This window comes from Gopherus evgoodei, chromosome 9 (genome assembly GCF_007399415.2).
Source record: "Gopherus evgoodei ecotype Sinaloan lineage chromosome 9, rGopEvg1_v1.p, whole genome shotgun sequence".
Classification (NCBI taxonomy): Eukaryota; Metazoa; Chordata; order Testudines; family Testudinidae; genus Gopherus; species Gopherus evgoodei.
This window is the reverse complement of record NC_044330.1, coordinates 106477551-106497827: the sequence shown is the minus strand read 5'-3', so window position 1 is coordinate 106497827 and position 20277 is coordinate 106477551. Positions and strand designations below refer to the sequence as shown.

Below are 20277 nucleotides of genomic sequence, written 5' to 3'. Positions count from 1 at the left end.
TCCTGGGCTACCATGGCAGTGTCCCCCCATTTGTGTGATGAAGTAATAAAGAATGCAGGAATAAGAAACACTGACTTGTTAATGAGATAAAATGAGGGGGAGGCAGCCTCCAGCTGCTATGATAGTCCAGGCAGGATATTAAATGGTGGGGGGGAGAGGAGCCCAGCATCCCGCTGCTATGATAGTCCAGGCAGTACAGAATCTTTTCTTTAGACATGAAAGGGGCGGGGGGGAGGGCTGATGGCGCTCAGCCCCCAGTTGCTATGATAAGGAGAGTTACCAACCGTTCTGTACCATCTGCCGGGAATGACCGGGAGTCATTCCTATTTTTACCCAGGCGCCCCCGGCCGACCTCACCTGAGGCCAGCCAGGAGCACTCACAGGCTGATGACGAGGACGGCTACCAGTCCTTCTGCACTGTACCGTCTGCCACCGGGGAGGGGAGGGGAGAGGATGCTGCTGGTCAGTGCCCCAGCACCGTGTCTACCAGCAGCATGCAGTAGACATACGGTGACATTGAAAAAAGTCAAGAAACGATTTTTTTCCCTTTTCTTTCATGGGGGGGGGGTGGTGTAAATTGACGAGCTATACCCTGAACCACCCCGGACAATGTGTTTGACCCTACAGGCATTGGGAGCTCAGCCAAGAATGCAAATGCTTTTCGGAGACTGCTGGGACTGTGGGACAGCTGGAGTCCTCGGTACCCCCTGCCTTCTTCCATGAGCGTCCATTTGATTTTTTGGCTTTCTGTTACACTTGTCACGCAGCACTGTGTTGAGTCCCTGCTGTGACCTCTGTCTGGAGATTTTTTCAAATGCTTTGGCATTTCGTCTTCTGTAACAGAGCTCAGATAGGACAGATTTGTCTCCCCACACAGTGATCAGATCTCGTATCTCTCGTACGGTCCACGCTGGAGCTCTTTTTGGATTTGGGACTGCATCGTCACCCGTGCTGATCAGAGCGCCACGCTGGGCAAACAGGAAATGAAATTCAAAAGTTCGCGGGGCTTTTCCTGTCTACCTGCCAGTGCATCTGAGTTCAGATTGCTGTCCAGAGCGGTCACAGTGGTGCATTGTGGGATACCGCCCAGAGGCCAATACGTCGATTTGCGGCCACACTAACCCTAATCCGATATGGTAATACCGATTTCAGCGCTACTTCTCTTGTCGGGGAGGAGTACAGAAGAGCCCTTTATATCGGTGTAAAGAGCCCTTTATATCGATATAAAGGGCCTCGTTGTATGGACGGGTGCAGCATTAAATCGGTTTAACGCTGCTAAAATCGGTATAAACGCGTACTGTAGACCAGGCCTGAATGTGCTCTCGTGACAGATGTTGCGTCTGGGGCAGGCTGTTCAAATTCTGGGCTCTCGTAGGAAAGCGACTGCGTTGGGACTGGAACGCACGTTTTGTTGAAGCACCGCTCTCTTCCCGGAGAGGGTACGTGGAGTGAAGACTAAGGGTGTGCTTGTTGATCTTAAGGCATAAGAAGTTACATGTCTGACTCCCACAGATGAATCCAGCTGAAAATACCTGTGGCTGCCAGAACTGCTAGGAGCTGTGGTCTCTGTTTTCTGCAGCAGACCAGCTCTCTGGGGGAGGCAGGCTTGGCAGTACACAGCTGATGTGACTGGTGGCTGTAACTGCAGAGCTGTGGAGGGAAAAGAATTAAGGGCGACAGCCCTAATGCCTGTACTGGGGGAGGGGAGGAGGGAAAGAGTGATGGGGCAGTTGCTTCCCTCTCTAACAAGAGCAGCTACTGTCTCTAGAAGGCTAGCCGGTCTTGGCCATTTTCTCTGGGACCAAGGCCCTTTGCTATTTCAGAGAGTGCTTGTGGCTCTTAAGTGATTCTTTTGCTACTGAGGAGGTCGGTGGACAGCCCTGGAGAGGGAAGTCCTTCCTTCCAACTCCTAATTCCACATGGCCAGCAGCTCAGCTTCTATACAGGCCTGGTCTAAGTGCCATCCAGGGTGTCACTGGAGAGGTGGCCCCATCCCCTAGGAACTAGATTAACCTTTCTCCCCCATACCTTGCATTGATGTAGGGCACAGTCTGCTAACGACGTGGGGCTGCTGTTGGCCTCAGCGACTTAGGCTGTGCAGGCACTGTACACTTGACGCTGTGTTCTTCCAAACTGGTTCCAAAGAGAACCAGTGCACAACGAGGAAGAATGGCGAGTGAGTCAGGAGGTGGCACTCTTCACTCCGCCAGTGAGCCAACATTCCCTCAGGGTTGGTGGTGGAGGAGCAGTCTGTCAGATGAGACCCGTAGGGGGCACTAGACCCAGCACCTTTGGTAAATTCTAAATTGCACAGTTCTGTTCTGCTGATCCAAACTACTCTTAAGATTTCTGTGGGATGCAGGATAATTGTTTCTTGTCCCTGAACTGTTGAGTGGTGTGTTGGTGTGTGTTCTGACCTGCAACACCACACATACCTGTATTTCAGCGGCAGGGAAAACATTTGCTACATGGCATTGTGTGACACTAAAATACTGGGGATCCACTTGTATAAAAGGCAATAGATAAACTGAAAATCTTGTCTCTTGTCCCAGTCTCCTCCTCCTTACCCAAGTAGGTGCTTGCTTAATCCTATTACTACATATCCAGTGGTGCTATAACTTGATAGCTGATTATTAAGCCAAATGTCATTGCATAGCACTCTTTGGCAGCTCACAGTAAATGGAAATGTTACCAAAGTGATTAATCAGTTCTGTATTGGATTTTTTAAAAAACCTCTTTAGATTCAGAAAGCCATGGGATCTTACACCAGTAATTTAAACTAGAGGGGGGTGTTTAGGATGTGTATTCTTACTCAAAAAATATTTTAAAATGAGTCATACAAGACATGGGTGCTGGTACTACAAAGACTTATGCAATACAAAACCTTGTGCATGGTGAGCAATCCCTTCAAGTCAAGTCTGAAGTCAGCATGTAGCATGTAATGCCAAGCCCGCTAGTCCGTGCAGGATCAGTGCCTCACTGCCTGTGCTTGCCTGCTAAATTTAAAGTCCATGCATTGGAGGTACTGCATTCAAGTCCTAGGTTTCACCCTTGTCACGCACGGAATGAGGGGTCTCACAAAAAAACACGATGTTGTGCCAGCTTGCTCCTGTCAGTGTGGGCAACCTTAGTTCCCTCTATTTTAATTCACATTCTTGGTGAATCCAGTTTACAGTTATGAACAGCAAGTTTGTGTGACGTAGGTAGATGTGGATCTAAAATGAGTAGATTACTTAGGATATTTATCTCATGTTCAGTATCATCGCATCTCTGTGCCTTACAGAAATTACAAAACAAATGGGCAGACCCATTTTACATTTCAGTAAAACATGTTGGGGGATTTGGGGTTAATTTATTTTGGTGACAGCAATGGTGTACTTCCAGGAGGATTAACTTGTTTCTACAATTCTCTCCTTTTTTCTCCCCCCATTTATGTAAAGATCTCAACAGCAATGGATTCATTTGTGATTATGAGCTGCATGAACTCTTCAGGGAAGCTAATCTGCCTCTCCCAGGATACAAAGTGAGAGAGATCATTCAGAATCTTATGATTGACAGTGACAAGAACAAGGATGGGAAGATTAGCTTTGAAGAATTTGTGTTTGTAAGTATATTTCTGCATTTCCCTGCAATTGAGCTAACCGTGTTTTTGCTGTAGGGTTTTGTGACAAGTTCACAGTCTGAACTGCTTTAGATGAAGTCCGGTAATAATGGGTGTTACTTCTCATTCCATTCACCAGAATCACAGACTGTCTACCTTGTATTAGGGTTTGATTATTTTTTTTTTAAACTGTTTGAAGTTAATGCTTAGTGCTTCTAGAAACATTGTCTGAATAGGCCCAGCCTTTCCTACCAAAGTACTGGCCTTCCCAGGGGAAAAAGCAGGGTTACTTTTGAAGGAATGGAGCAGAAAATGTCTCCCAACTTTCCCAGTATGAAAACTGTCTGCCTTAGAGAGGCTGAAGGGTTGTTCCTTTCTAGGGTGACTTGGTGTTGTTTTCTGAGTGGAGGGAAAGGTTCTTTCACTTATCAAACGTCAGAAGATACTGACCTGAAATCGACTTGATCTTTCCAAACACTGTTTAGGTCCCCAACCCAAACCAGAATTGATCTGATGGGATCTATGCGCTCGTGCCGCTTCCCATCTTGCTAAGACCTGGTCTCCACTAGAAAGCTAGATCAGCATAACTGCGTTGGTCAGGGGTGCGGAAAATCCACACCTCTGCACGTCGAAGTTAAGCCGACCTAAGTCCCCGTGTAGAATGCAGTAAGTTGACAGAAGAATTCTTCCATCAACCTAGCCACTGCCCCTCGGGGAGATGGATTACCTATGCCAGTGGGATCATTTTAAGTGTAGACAAGCCTTAAATCCTGTTCTTGTTCCTGGATCGTGGCTAGTGAATGCTTGGTTCCCCAGACGAGTGGAGCAGAAGGAAGGAAAGTTTCTTACCCCTCGAGTGCATGTGACTACAAATCACTTGAGAATCTTCTGTTTGTTACAAATGAGGATGGGAGGCAGGTTTATAAGGTACACTTAGATTAGTTCTGGTCTGGTTGATTTAATTTTCACCATTGGCCTGCTTTTCCCTTCTGAGAAGGAGTGCAGAGGAGGAGGATCTGGAATACCAATCTAGAATCTGGCCTTTGACTAAAAAGGGATCGGAAAAAGTGTGGAGTTTCTAGCAAAGGTTTTCTCTGAAAGACTGTACCCTCTTCACACTCAGACGGTGATGTTGTGACAGCAATGCCACAGAATGTGTGGGGTGAGAAGGGCAGCTGTTTGTGTGTGCAACTTCTCTTGATTTCTTTTAACTTAGCTTCAACTTTTTGTTCCTCAGTTGTTTTCAGACCCTCTGAACTCTTGAGTTCGGAGCAGAATAGTAAGTTGGAGTTCATTTGCAGTTTGTGAGCACTTGCATGTTGGGTGCATGTTTCAAATGCCAGTTTGCACTGGTTCATAATTCTAACTTGCACTAGAACACAGTTTAAAAGATTCTCATCCACATAAGTGAAGTGTTTAATAATTTCGTATGTTAATAATATGAAGATCTCCTACCAGCAACTAACCTCTGTGGGAAGGCCATCAGATTTAGCAACAGTTCTGCTTATGAAGTTTATTTTTTAAAGGTGTAGCAAGAGGGATGTTACAGTTTCAGTATAATTACTTGGGGAAAAATATGAAGGAGGAGGAAGACTTATCTGAGGTTGACCAAGATTTCATTACCAAAAAGCGGTCTTAAAATAAAGGGTTGGCTAGCCTTGTTCATTTGAATGACTTCAACAGTAGGATACTGGAGCAGCTCCTTGATTGGTTATGGAAAATAAAATAAAAAAACACCTAGGTAACTTATTAAAATGAAAGTAATTCATCTAGTGAGCAGCTTGTTACTTTTCAAACCCGTTTGCAGAACTGTCATAGTAAACCTGCCATCTGAAGTGCAGCTCTTAGAGGATTTAAAAGGGTCCGTTTGAATAGTTCACTGTGTGAGGCTGCACGTTTCCAAATTCGTAATAAAAAGAACTGTGGCACAAACTCACTCCTAACCCCGCGGAGCCTGGATCCTCTGGTCCAGCCAAGCAGTCCCTGGTGCAGGAGCGATGGGCGATGTTGCTGAATGCCACCTTTGTGTTACCCCATCCTGGTGGCAGCAGGAGCTGATTCAGTTTGGTGTCTAATGCTGTGCTGACTGGCCATGTCTCTGGTGCAGAGGGCTTTAAGGAGCAGGGAATGGGGACACAGCTAGCTACAGTCAGTCTGCTACTGGGGGCTTCCCTCTGTGCCCGGTTAAAACAGGCTTAGAGTTGTGTTCTGCAACCAGAGCTGCAGATAAAGAAAACATTGAAAAACATGTTGGGCTACTAGAGAAATGCTTAGTCCTGCCCATGCCAAAGGATCACACTACAGGTTGTACCAGAAGAAGGGGGATTGCTGAGACCAGTAAGGAACAGAGAAGTTCTAGAGGGAGGGAATAGCTCACTGGTTGTGAGTTCAGGGATCTGGGGCAAATATCTGTCAGGGACGGTTCTTGGTCCTGCTGTGAAGGCAGAGGACTGGACTGGACCTTCCAAGGTCCCTTCCAGTTCCATGAGATAGGGATATCTCCATATTAAAAAAAATAGTGAGCAATGGGGGCAGGAAGGAGCATGAGCACCAGGCACTGAAATCTGAGATCGAGCCCTACCTGAGCCTGGCCGCTGAGTCTCCAGGCAGAGCCCTGAGCACCATGTGAGCCTGGCTGACACCTACACAATATTGAAAGCATTTCAGTGAACGGTGGGTGTAGGTGCCCCTTGCTGAAGACAGAAGTCAATCCCTTCAGGAGGGCCGAAACCAATTGAGAACGGTTGAGTAGAGATGTTCTGACGTGCACTTTCTTTCTTTTCTCCTCTCCCTGCCCTCACCAAGAGTCCCAGGCCTTAGGACTTTTAGAAAGATGCTCCATAACTAGCATTCTTCTGAGATTCTGACATTACCCCAGTTCTCCAGGCTTGCATTCAGTGTGCCCACAAATGCTGCCTTTGGAATTCTGAAATGCTTAGCAAGGCTGCCGAGAGCTGCACACAGGAGTAGCCATTAGATTTAAGCCAAAATACTGGATGGGTCTGAAATCCTGACGAGACTGGCCTGCTACCCTCTGTTAATCTGTGTTGCCCATAATAAGGCACCCTTGAAGTAGCAGCTTTGAATTAGCCAGGATGTGGCAGGCTAGCTACAGTATGTGACTAACGCTACTGCTCCAGTTTGGTGTGTGGAATTGTGCCACACTGGGAACAAGGCTTGATAGTTACAAGAAACGGGGCTTATCTTCAGCTCCTCAGTGCCAAAACTGTGCCTCTTACACAAGAGAAGCAGAGGATGCAGTATTACTGCTGGGGCAGAGGGAGAAATGTGTGTACCTTGTAACTGTGTACAGAGGAAAAGGAAATATGAGAAGACACCATGTATCTTTAATGCACCAGGGAAAGAGGCAAAGTTGTCCTGCATGGAGAGCTTTCCTCTGCGGAGCAGCAGCTGGAGTTGAAAGCTCTTGGGTGCTTTTCCAGGAGGATGTGCCAGCTGGGAAGCTTTCAGTAAGAGTGCAGAAAAACTGCATGATTGTCAAAACCCCAAGAGGATGGCTGAGTCTCACTTAGGCAAATATTTCATGGAAGATACAAAGTGTGATACAGAGATTGCTATAAGCTCACATGGAGATACAAACAGGAGTGGGGCTCAGCAGGGACTAGCACGAGGAGAGCAAAATGGTGAGCTAATGGAGGTGTGGACAGCTGATTAGTTACGATAGTTACAGGCAGAGGTAACCTCTGAGATGATGGTGATTTCTTGATGTGTAATTAGTTTTTCTTTCCTAATAATTAGCTCAATAGACAGTACATTTAATATCTGCAAAGAAATCCCAGCATGAGCTTTTCCATGCAGAAGATTCTCTCTTAACCTCAAACGTCAAGAGCGTGTACTGATTTGGTCTGTTGAAAAGTTTGTTACCTCGCAATAGCTTAATATGGTAGGAAAGTCACTGCTGCAGTCCATCTTAGAGCTGTACTATTTTACACTTGCTCAGATGTGCTTTAAAAAACTCAGGTTTTTGTCTTCTGTGGGATGTGGACAAAGTCACATCTGTATGAACTAAAGACACCTGCTGACGCAAACTGGTTAAAATTGTGCAACAGCTTTCTGAATTGTTTTGCTCACATCGAGAATGCATGTATACTTGCTTTCAGACTGCAGAGATTTGAGCTCTTCTGGTGGCCTCTTGAAACCGAACTAAAATAATAAATGTATGTAAGTTACTGGCTTCTTAAGGCTTTCATTTGAGCAGGTGTTTGTACTACTTGATTTGATTAAATCTAATGGAATCACATTGTTTCCCCATAGTAAATTGAAATCCAGCATTATTTTGCTAGACCAGTCTTATGTTTACTGATTATACTACAAAGTTTGTTTAAACACGTGTTTTCCAGTTTATTAAATGAATGTTTGTCTAAAGAAAACTTTCTGAACTGTAGATTTTCCAAGAGCTGAAAAGCAGTGATATTGCTAAAACTTTCAGAAAAGCCATCAACAGAAAAGAGGGAATTTGTGCTATTGGTGGAACGTCTGAGCTTTCCAGCGAAGGAACACAACATTCTTATTCAGGTATTACTCTGACATTCAAATGCTTTCTTGAGTAAACCGACCAAACCCTAGAAATAGCAAGTTTAATGAACTGGCAGAAAACAAACTCATATGTTTTGTTTTTTTCCCCTGAATAGTCAAACTGAAAGAAGAGCGATGCTACATTAGCTCTGTTTGAGTGGTTGTGTATGTCCACATTCCTGAGTTAGATTTGTCCTGCTAGCATTCTCATTTTGCTTATATAGTTGTATTGCGTTTGACTATAGCCAGCTCAGTGAGTGACTTGTAACTTCGCAAACCCTCTACCGCTACAGAAGATAAAGAGCTCGGAATTTGACTTTTATGACCAATCAGTGCTTCACTTGTTATGATAGGTGTGCTGGGGCTCACACAATTAGGTGCCAGAGCTCAAGTTGTTTTTTTACATTCAGAACTGGTGCAGCAAACCAAAGGTGCCGGGGCTCTGAACTGCCGCGCCCAGAGGTGCCGGGGCTCTGAACTGCCGCGCCCAGAGGTGCCGGGGCTCTGAACTGCCGCGCCCAGAGGTGCCGGGGCTCAGCCCTGGCAAGCTCTGGCACAAATTGGGCCCTGTGACCAATAAAATGAAAACTTAGTGCACTAATTACAGTGCACTGTTCAGATGTCTGCTCTGCTGTAAAAAGCCTGCATTTGCTTTACGACTGCACTTGTTTCAGAGGAAGAAAAATATGCCTTTGTAAACTGGATAAACAAAGCCTTGGAAAACGATCCCGACTGCAGGCACGTTATTCCAATGAATCCAAATACAGATGACCTGTTCAAAGCTGTTAGAGATGGGATTGTACTATGGTAAGTCGTAAGTCTGTTTTCTACAGAAGTCGTGTCATTAGGACTTGGCTCTTCAATCCAGGCTGCTTTTCTGACCCTGTATGTTTGGACAGAATTCTTTGCCCATATAAAAAGGGGTATGTAGTCACTTCAGACTTTCACTGCAAGAGAGCACTTTTGCTTTGATGCCAGCTTTTGATGATATGGGGGAAACTGGAGTTCTATATTGTCTGTGGACTCTCACTTCTCTTTGAAATGTAAATTACCTCTCCCTGCTCCCTCTCAGAGGCTTGGATATTGTATTAGCAAAATTTAGGAGTGACTTTGGAAAAGTCTGTCCTGCAAAAACCCAGCTACGTTCATGGATGCACAGAAATGTGTAACAGTGACCTGTGGGGGCATGTTCTGACATCAGTCCAGTTTCCTTACATACCTGTATCTCAAATCACTCTCATGTCCCTTGTTAGAAGCCTCAACAGAGGCTAAGGATGAATGTGTCTAGCAATAGGATCTCTGAATACCTGCTCTACTTCCCATTCACTCTAATAGTAGCCGGATTAGGCTCTAGAACTAAGGTGGGACCCATTAGTAGGGAAACTTGCTCTGCTGTTCACTGCAAAATTTGGCGTCTACTCTCCAGGGCCATCAAACAGCCTACATATTTACTCTGTAGAAACGGCTTTTAGATTTAAAAGCACAGTGAAATGGTATTCCAGTGGCACTGTAGCAAAAGGCTGAAGATCTGTTGTAGGTTAGGCATTGCCTTTTTTCACTTTGATGATGTCTTTACCTGCCTTGTTTTGACACCTGCCCCTGTGTGATATAGAAGTAGGACTAAGTGGGGAATAATTTATAATGTAAAACAAAAAGTCTGCTTCGATTCATCGTGCCAGGAGATGCCTGAAGCATTGCTCTACCTGCTGACTAGTAGAAAAACCCATTCTGAGCCTTTTGTGAATTCACTTCATATGCCATCTCTTCTGAATGTCTGCACTGTCTGAGTTTTTATTTTGCCATTCATATTTAATATTAGCAAGGTCTCTCCTTTCTAAGTATGCTGAACCACATAATGTGGTTAAACTGGAAGAAAATAAATCTTCACTCTAGAACGTACAGCAGAACAATGGTTCTTCGCTAGTTTGCTGACGGTATTGTGAATAATTCATGTGTTTTTACTCAAGCAACTGGGCTAGTTCCGTGATGGCTGTTACTGTATGTAAAGTTTCATCAGGCTTAACTATAAATTACAAACCTAAACCTTTTATTGTAAACAACTGAGTACAAAGTATCTGATCACATCTCATTATTATTCTGTTTATTTGCAACAACTTGTGTTAGGCTTAATGGTGTTTGAATATTTTTGTCTTTTGTCAGTAAAATGATCAATCTTTCTGTTCCGGATACAATTGATGAAAGAGCAATCAACAAGAAAAAACTCACACCATTTATAGTTCAGGTATGGTACAACAGAATTTCATTACCTCTTACAAAGATTGAAATCATGCAGGGCTTGTGAGGGGAGATGAATTCAGTGACCCATGGAATTAATTCATGACTCTGGTCTAGAGCAGACATCAGTTTTAATTGTATTTAATAATTTAAAGGAATCTCTGTACTGTGCATTAGATGGAAATCTTACTGCAAAGTGCAATGTTCTGTAAATATTCGTAAGGGCAAGAGGAATGATGTAATGCTAAAAGCTGCTAAGGGTCCCCTTCACAGGCTTTACTGTAACACTGTAGCTGTCTACGTACCTCTAGATTTATGCTGCTATTATCAGAAGGGAGGCCGATAAGTGTGCATGTATGTTTGTATTAGCATACACAACATTGTGTATTCGGTATGTATCTGTTTACTAACTATATACCTGTGTGTGTGCACACAACATTTTAATGAACACATTGATTTTCCAATCTTAATCTCAGAGGCTGAAACTAAAAACCAGAGACTGAAATTAAACCCTTGGGTCTAATTCAGTCCACCTTGATGAGAGTTCCTTTTAAAAACTCCCTTGGAGTCTAATGCAGCTGTAGTTACTCTAAAACTGCAAGGTTTCTTCTACTGAAAGCAGGGAAGTCCCCAAGCTGTCCGCACTGAACAAAAGGCAGCGAGACCTCTCATTTAGCTGTCTTGTTTACAGGAAAACTTGAACTTGGCGTTGAATTCCGCTTCCGCCATTGGGTGTCATGTTGTCAATATTGGAGCAGAGGACCTGAGGGAAGGGAAACCACATCTGGTGCTGGGGCTTCTCTGGCAGATTATTAAGATTGGCTTGTTTGCCGACATCGAACTCAGCAGAAATGAAGGTAGTAACCAAGTGTAAATGATTGTTTATCCTTAGTCATGCGTAACCCTAGGGTGACCAGATAGTAAGTGTGAATTGGGAAGGAGGTGGGGAGTAATAGGTTGTTTATATAAGACAAAGCCCCTGGTCACCCTGCCTAAAGTGTCTCACATTACTGTCCCGTGGGGAGGGGGAATGAGGCTTGGAATTACTCGTTTCAGCAGCATTGCTCAGCCTGAGGGACATTGCCTTTCAGCTGGGGGTCCTTCTTGCCACATTCTTCTCATCCAGCCAATCTATGCTTCATTTTCTTCCCCTTTTATGCAAAGGGACTTCTCTTACTGATCATTTTGATTAGGGGTCAGCACCTTTCAGAAGTGCTGTGCCTAGTCTTCATTTATTCATTCTCATTTAAGTGGAAATATTCACAAAACATTTTTTTGTCAAGATTAAATGAAAAATATTCAGCCAGGTCTATTAGTGTCCACTGTGCATCACCTGAGTATCGATGCTAGTGTTCTCCCTGCTCTAAAACACCAAGCATCAAAGAACAAGTACATTAGCGCTCTCTTTCGTTATGTCCTGATGCACCTCTCTGGTTGTTGGAGAAGTTTGTTACAAGACAGATCTTGCTTACTGAATATGTAGCCAGCTGACTAAAATAAAAGTTGTAATCTTTAAACCATAATCTTAAAACTGGCTTGGATGTTAAATCAAGCAAAATTTCTGGCCGTCTGGTGGTTATGGCACATGGACTTTTGCTATCATCTGCTCTTCTAAGTGAGCCAGAATTGGAGCACACCAGAAGTTGGGGGAGCCCGTTCCCTGCAGGCAGTGGCGTTGGTGATCTGGCGAGTGGCATTCTCTTGGTAGAGCTCGAAATGCTGACTCTTAGGGAGAGACTTCAGAAGATGTTTGGATCACAAATAACTGCACGTTGTCTGTTTCCCATCTTCAACCACCTAAATTCCCCTGGCACCTTTCGGTAGGGTAGCTTAGCTTTCCTTTCCCTTGTCAATGACAGTGGAGTGATGCTGTGGGATACCTGCCACACGTAGCTGCTAATGAACTATTGACTTATCGGTGCCAGTGATCCCACCAGTCAACAAGCTCTGGATCCTTGTGAACTAACCATGCCACACAAAGGCTTGTGTGTGACTTTGATTGCCTTTTTATTACATTTTCTCTTCCCCCATCGCTACCAATGTAAGTAACATTTGGGCATAGAATTTCCAACTCTGCTCCCTAACACCCATCAGCAATGGACTTACAGCAGTGGTGTATTTGTAGTTATTGTCATTTTTCACAAAAACATATGTGAAATCACGTACACACTGATTTTTAAAATGGAACGACGTGTACCAAATAAACCAGTTAAATGGTCTCAGCCTGGAGGGTTGTAACTGGAGCTGATCAACAAATGTATGTATTTTTAGGGGGGTGAAGGATCAGAATCAGAAATTATTAGAGAGAAAAACTTTGATATGGTCTGTAATTTTTTGTCCAAATATACTTGGGTGAAAATTTCCTTAGCCAGCTGTAACTGTAACTTAGAAGAAGGCCTCTTTTTAACCCAATACTTCCCTTGCTGCATGTCTGTTTTCTTCTAGCTCTGGCTGCCTTGCTTCGCGATGGTGAGACTTTGGAGGATCTTATGAAACTGTCCCCAGAAGAGCTGCTTCTGAGATGGGCAAACTTCCATTTGGAAAATGCAGGGTGGCAGAAAATCAATAACTTCAGCACCGACATCAAGGTAATTGGAGCTTTGCTTCTGTGAGGAGCAGCCAGATGCATCTGAGCCAGGTTGCTGGGATGAAGTGTGTGTGTGTGAGAGAGAGAGAGAGAGAGAGAGAGAGAGTGCGATTGATTGGACAGTACTTACTTCTCTCCTGAATTCTTACATAAATAGTTAACCAGTTAGGCCCTGATCCTGCTAACACACACCTTCTTTTAACTTCACGGCCCTGAGTTTGATTTCAAGGGGACTCTCAGGTTGGTAAAGTGAAGCACCTGTTAGTGTTTGCAGGATCCAGGGCTGCTTTACTTCAATATAAGAGCTGACCCTGTCCTCGTACAGTAGAGAAATGGCGACTAGCATACTCGGGGGTTCTGCCCTTGAATCCTATTGGTTTGGTACTGATTATCCAGCCATAAAACCTAGTCTGGTGTGTCTTTGTTGTTTATGGTGCCTTCATCTTCAAAAGCTGCCGATATCAGTTCAAAAACCCTGAAGGGTTTTTACTGCCCGAACGGGGAAGCAGTACATCCCTAGGACGCTTTCATGCGGTTAAAAGGCACATTCTCAAGACTATTCTCTTTCAGAAGCTGTTCTCAAGGGTCCGTAGGAAGCACCGGCCTAGAACTCATCCAAAAACATGGGGAAATATTTCACAATGTTTTGACCAGTTCTGCAGTGGAGAGCTCGTTAACTGTATGGAAATGCTAACTCTTGTTAGCAAATACTGATACTTTACCGGAGATGGCACTGCAGAGAGGCCTAGTCCTGTCTCTTCACAGGAGGCCTGGTGAAATGGGTGGTAGGTGGGAGAAGACGTGTCTCCTAGAGGGCCTGCTAGTGGCTGGTCTCATGGCTTCCTTCCAGCTAGCAGCCCTCCCAGATGTGACTTCTTGTGCACTTTATACAGCAAGGGCTCCAAACATGCCTGGAATCCAGGGACATTCCTACGGTTTGGGGGGTTAGAAGCAAGAGATTTATGGGACTTTTAAAATATTTCAAGATTCCCTTCTGCCTAAAGGGAGCATCCTTTGGTGCAGGGAGTAAATCTATGCCGAAGGCTGGTTGGGGGTGCAGAGAATGTCACAGAAACTTTCAACCCCCCCCCCCCCCCGCATTTTCAAAACTAGAAAAACTCCACCAAAAGCTCTGCCCAGACCACTTTGCTCAGTGCAGGCTCCCAGCTTGTAGGATCTCGTGGGACACTTCATGGTCCCAGTAAGGGAAAGTGTTTTGGTTCTTGTTTTTTAGCTCGCTCTCAAAAAAACAAAATCAGGCCTGTATCCTCCTTCCCTCCCTCCCCTCCTCGCCCCCCCACTTCCAACTAGACAAAAGGTTTGTACCCCCAAATCATCTCTGGAATGGCTAAAACCTTCCTGTGAATACACAAAGCTCATATCTTGTCTCGGGATCTGCTTTAAGAGAAAAACCCAAACCCTGCATTGTGTAAATGTGATGCAACGAGAAAAACCTTCAGGCTCCATGTATTCAAGAGATCAACAACATTCTCTCCTCTGTACTGTGTTGTAGCCCTGCAGAATGATCCCTTTCTGATTTGAGGTGGGGAGGAGGTGCCTATACGCCTGAGACATTTATATGGTAATTGTCATCAGGAGTATGAAGCTACTCTAGAGGTCAATAAACATGGGCTGCCTATTGGATCTCTGCAGGCAGTTGTTTAAGACCAGGTCCTCCAACTTGCCTTTTTTAGCTGATTGTGATGGTGTAAAACATTCAATACTGACCCGTTATTCTAACCGTTTAAATGCTGGTTTATGGTTCTAATACTGGTTTCATGTTTCTAACTTTGTTCTTCTTTCCTCTCATGCCTCCGGGATTTCTGCTGTGGTGCCCTTTCCCTCTTTGTTCTTTCTTGTCTGTCAAGCTAACTGACTTCAGTAATTCAGTCAAGGTACAGACACTAACCGAGTCTGTGATGTAATGTTCGTGTGCGTTCAGCATCATGTAGGAGAGCTGAATATGCCAATTAATCCATTTCAGGATTCGAGAGCCTATTTCCATCTCCTCCACCAAATTGCACCAAAGGGGCAGAAAGAAGGAGAGCCGCAGATTGATATTAACATGTCTGGTTTCAATGTAAGTACTCAGTAAGTCTGTCTGTTTTTTTCCCTTGTCCTTATGCTGTAAAACTGAAAGCTGGGTATAGACTTTGCAGTCTGCTTATGGCCTCTTGATCACCTGGTGATTGTCAGACTTTGAACAATAAGATATCAGTGGGCAAACAGAGAGAGACACATTTCTGGTATAGTTAAATGAGGCTATGTTTAGACCTGGGCATTAACAGCCAGTGCAACAATTGGAGTAAGCCAAATGTCTGAGGATTCAGTCGCCTTTATGCCTGGTGATATAGTAGTGAACATGCTGAATCACGAGTTCTAATTATTATTCTAGCTGGCTACTCTAAAGCTTGAGAGTGGAGCTTTCTAACAAAGCAGGTAGAGGGTGACCCGTGCATCCGTAATGCTATCGCTTATTACTACAATATTTGTTCATTGCTTGGTTTTTATTCAGTCTGGTTAGTAAATGCCCCATGCCTCCTGAAAGCGGGTGGACTTGTGTATTCAGTCCAGCAAAGGCAGTGGTCAGGAAGAAGTTCCTGCTTTTTATAGTCGAGTGATATCCTCAGAGTCGGCTGGTTATTCATGCTTCTATTCCCTCCCACCCCCCACAGGAGAAGGATGACTTGAAGAGAGCAGAATACATGCTTCAACAGGCAGACAGACTGGGCTGCAGACAATTTGTTACCCCGGCCGATGTTGTCAGTGGTAATCCCAAACTGAACTTAGCCTTCGTTGCAAATTTGTTCAACAGGTATCCGGCACTTACCAAGCCGGAAAATCAGGACATCGACTGGACACTACTGGAAGGTAATAAAAGTCTCTCCTATCGTGATGTTTGAAGGAAAAATACCTAATGGAAATGTTTTGTACCACAAAAGGCTGTTAGTGTTCTGTTGAGCCATCAGGCTTTTAAAAGTGGTAGTAACGAAAGACGCAGCACTGTGGTATTTCATTTTCAGCGATGCTGTTTACCAATGGATTTTACATGTGGTGTGTGCATGTGACCAACCCGTCTTGCATATTGGCACAGGGGTCAGATACCAGGCTCTACACTGAAGTTTAAATGTAGAATCACATATAATGTGCTTTAACAAGACTTCTCAACCCCCACGCTAGTGCCGAGAGGCTGGGAAGGTAGGAACCCATGTGTAGACGGGTTACCTGCAACACTGAAACGCTGCTTTCAGAGGAATCACGGAACGTACTGAGCTGCCTGGTTCTCAGCCATTTATTATTAATGTTAAACTCTCACTGCTGTGTATTCTCACCTGAGATAGTGCACCTCTTACAGATGGTGCATACATCATAGTCCATTTTATTGACACTAAACTCCTTAACTTCCCAAATCCTAGTTAGATCTTTCAGCATTGAAAAAAGATGTCCAGGTAGCTGCCCTATAAGTGGGTCCTTTATGAATCGTTATGGAGGCAACTGTTTTTCAGCCTTAAAAATAAGCTACCCCAGTGCAGAATTTCCTGTCAGGGCAGGTGGGATGCTCGGTGTCCTGAAGGCAGAGTTCTCTCCAGTTTGGTGAGAGGCACCTGTACAGGCATTATAATTGAATTTAAATTAAATTAAATAATTGGAGATATACCTATCTCCTAGAACTGGAAGGGACCTTGAAAGGTCATTTGAGTCCAGCCCCCTGCCTTCACTAGCAGGACCAAGTACTGATTTTTGCCCCAGATCCCTAAGTGGCCCCCTCACAATACTGGGTTTAGCAGGCCAGTGCTCAAACCACTGAGCTGTCCCTCCCCCCTGTCTGTCTTCTTTAACGTAGGAGAGACACGTGAAGAAAGGACCTTCCGTAACTGGATGAACTCTCTCGGTGTGAATCCACATGTAAACCACCTGTATGGGTAGGTCTTCTGCATCCTTCTTCCACTAGAGCAGTTGGCTTTTAGTCGAATGCAACTTCAGTTCTTAATCGACCAAAAAAGAAACCTGGCATTTTAAATGAAGTAAAATAGGTATTTGAACCTGTTCAGATCTTTGATTGTTTTTAATGATATGTTAGGGCACCTAGAGCCTTGGATATGTCTTTCTTTTTCTTTTTTTTTAAATTAAAACTACCTAAAACAGGTGCTCCTCAGTAAAACTACAAGCCTAGTCACTATATTAGCTGCTAGTCACTCTGGAGGTGCACTGGGATCTAGATTTGCCTTATGATAACCGGAGTTTATCTCCCCATCTCAGAAAGTGCGAGAAGTTTGATATTTTACTCTGGGGTGGCTGGTTGCTTGTTTTTTTTGCACTGTTGTAACATAATCATAACGTTAAACGTAAACCTAAGGAAAGTCAAGGTGTGCTTCACTCTCCAAACACCGGGACTAACCAGTGCTAATCCATCCTAGTGACCTGCAAGATGCACTGGTAATATTACAACTGTACGAAAAAATCAAAGTTCCTGTCGACTGGAATAAGGTTAACAAGCCACCGTACCCCAAGCTTGGTGCAAACATGAAGAAGGTGAGAACTTTAGGTTCCTGTAAGAACAATAAGCCTGGGTTAGAAATGTAAAATTTTGAAGCCTCGTTATAGGTACATTGCTAACTTTTTTTGTTCTTGTACATTTTTTCCCCCCTGTGCGTGAAGCTTGAAAACTGTAACTATGCAGTGGATTTGGGAAAGCATCCGGCCAAATTCTCTCTGGTGGGCATTGGTGGACAAGATCTGAATGATGGAAACCAAACACTGACGCTAGCTTTAGTCTGGCAGCTGATGAGGAGGTACAAAACTCGTTTAAAATATCAATACATTGTGAATGCAGCGTTGGAGTGCAACATAGTATATCCCAGGCTCACGGCTCTCCCTCCCTCGGAGATCTGACAAAATACTTCTAGAGCTCAGAACTTTTAGAATTTTTGCGCTCCCTTCCCCCAAAAAAGGGGGGGTGGGGACTGCAACAAATTTCAAAGTTTTTTGAAACTTTTAAATTTTTTGTTCTGAAATTGTAGGTATAAAAAGCCTCCTCCCTCTTCCCCTCCTCCCCTGCTTTTCTTTTTTAAAAAGGAAACAAAGTGGGATTTTTTTTCCCACTAAAATGAAAAACTTAATTACAAATTCTTTACTAAATGGAAAAACCTAGTTAAGTATAATAAATTCCTGGAGAACTGCTTTTTAAACCCAGCTCTAAATGATTCTAGTAAGATACAAAACTGAAAATATGTACTGTACAGATAAAATAAGGCCACTTACTGACTAGAACACTGAATGTTATTTTCATTAACGACTTGGATGTTGGAGTGGAGAAGATCCTTATAAAAGTTGCAGAGGACACCAAGCTGGGAGGGGTTGTGAGCACTTTCAGGGACAGGATTAGAATTAAAAGGACCTTGAGAAATTAGAGAATTGGTCTGAATTCAACAAGATGAAATTCAATAAAGGGAAATGCAAAATTACAGACTGAGAAATTACTGGCTAGAGTAATTCTGGAAAGGATCTGGGAGTTCTGGTGGATCACAAATTGAATGAGTCGACAATGTGGTGCAGTTGTGAAAAGGCAAATGTTGTTCTGGGATGCATTAGGAGTGTTGTGTAAACAACATAGGAGGCAATTATCCTGCACTACTCGACACCGGTAAGGCCTCAGCTGGAGTTCTGTGTCCATTTCTGGGCACACGTAGGAAAGATTTGGAAAAATTGGAGAGTATCTAAAGGAGAGCAACCAAAATGATAAAATGTTTAGGTAAACTGACCTATGAAGAAAGTTGTTTTGGGTTTTGTTTTTGTGTTGTTTTTTTAAAGAGGCATCTTTAGTCTTGAGACAGTAAGCATGAGAAGGAATCTTCTAAGTCTTGAACTATGTTAAGGGCAAAGAGACATGATCAATTGTCCTGCCTTCAGTGGACATGGATAACAAGAAGTAATGGGCTTAATCTGCAGCAAGGGAGATTTAGGTTAGATATTAGGAAAAAGTTTCTAACTCTAAGGGTAGTTAAGCACTAGCAATAGGCTTCCAAGGGAGATTGTGGAATCCCCTTCATTGGAGGTTTTTAAGAATGGGTTAAACCAGTGATTCTCACCCTATTATTGCGGGATGCATATGCGTTACCTGGGCGGCAGGTTGAGAACCACAACTCGCCCTACATTTCTGTGATTAGCTCTAAAGAATTTTATCTGCCTTTTTAATAATGCAAAGCTTTAGGTGTGTTACCCATGTCAATCACAGTGCAGTCACTAACTTCATCTGAACTGATGGTGACTACACGCTTAAAAAGTGACTAAATACACGGTATCAGTTCATTATTGTTCAGGGTGTCATAACTGGTGGAGCACATTGAGAGGAAGTTAGACAGAATCTTTCCCTTACCTTGTGCACCAAAGGTAACATAGAACAGAGGCTGAAGTCAGGACTCCCAAGATGGGCCTGCTATTGTAGGTTGCTTTGTTTTTGCTCAGTAGCCACCCACCCCTATGCTGAATCCTATACTGCATTGAGGTCATGGCTTTCTTCCTGAACCATATCTACCCTGCGCTGTAAGGAACCTGTCTCCCACTCAATCTCAGATACACCCTGAATGTTCTTGAGGACCTTGGTGATGGTCAGAAAGCAAATGATGACATCATAGTAAACTGGGTGAACAGGACACTGAGAGAAGCTGGCAAGTCAACCTCCATTCAGAGCTTTAAGGTACAGGGCTCCTTTTTCCAATGGGAGGGGGACTGGCATCTCCTTTGCAAAGTTGTGCTGCAGTGTTAGCCGCAGACTTGGGCAACTCCATTGCAGGCTGTTGGGGGACATGGGTGGAGATTTACTGCCTGCAAACCAGTTATTGTTTGTTTAGCACAGTCTAAGCACTTCTTTGCAGCTAAGAGTAATAATGGTAATGTGGCCTTGTAACTGGCTTGGAAAGGGTCCTGTGGGGACTAATTTATTAGTAGATAGTAGCAATTTTGTAACTGTTAAAAAAAACCCCTTAGTTTTGTTACCCATTCCGTAATCATTTCTACTGTTGTGGAATCAGAAGCCAGACTTGCTGAATCCTCACCGTATGTCACTGTGTATCCTTCTAGGACAAGACTATCAGCAGTAGCTTGGCAGTGGTGGATTTAATTGATGCCATACAGCCTGGCTGTATCAACTATGATCTGGTAAAGACGGGGGACTTATCAGAAGATGACAAACAGAATAATGCTATGTAAGTGTCTTCACCTTCCGGCTGCAGATGGGTGTGCTCCAAAACCCATGTTCTCATACTTTTGCCACACTGGGACTATCCAGTGACATTGTCCCACTTAGCATATCAGAAGG

At 43.9% G+C, this 20277-nt stretch overlaps 1 protein-coding gene across 4 annotated transcripts in view; it reads left to right on the top strand.

The window, feature by feature from the left end:
• Nucleotides 1-20277, top strand: part of PLS3 (plastin 3) — an 84699-nt gene that overhangs the window by 62366 nt on the left and 2056 nt on the right. For all 4 annotated transcript variants that reach the window (XM_030576059.1, XM_030576060.1, XM_030576058.1 and 1 more), the window contains 13 exons: nt 3441-3604; nt 8008-8137; nt 8812-8944; nt 10298-10379; nt 11064-11229; nt 12818-12960; nt 14944-15039; nt 15635-15830; nt 16804-16882; nt 17378-17492; nt 17619-17752; nt 19533-19656; nt 20040-20164. In XM_030576059.1, coding sequence (XP_030431919.1) covers nt 3441-3604; nt 8008-8137; nt 8812-8944; nt 10298-10379; nt 11064-11229; nt 12818-12960; nt 14944-15039; nt 15635-15830; nt 16804-16882; nt 17378-17492; nt 17619-17752; nt 19533-19656; nt 20040-20164 — 1687 coding nt within the window. The remainder of the gene's footprint in view (nt 1-3440; nt 3605-8007; nt 8138-8811; nt 8945-10297; nt 10380-11063; nt 11230-12817; nt 12961-14943; nt 15040-15634; nt 15831-16803; nt 16883-17377; nt 17493-17618; nt 17753-19532; nt 19657-20039; nt 20165-20277) is intronic.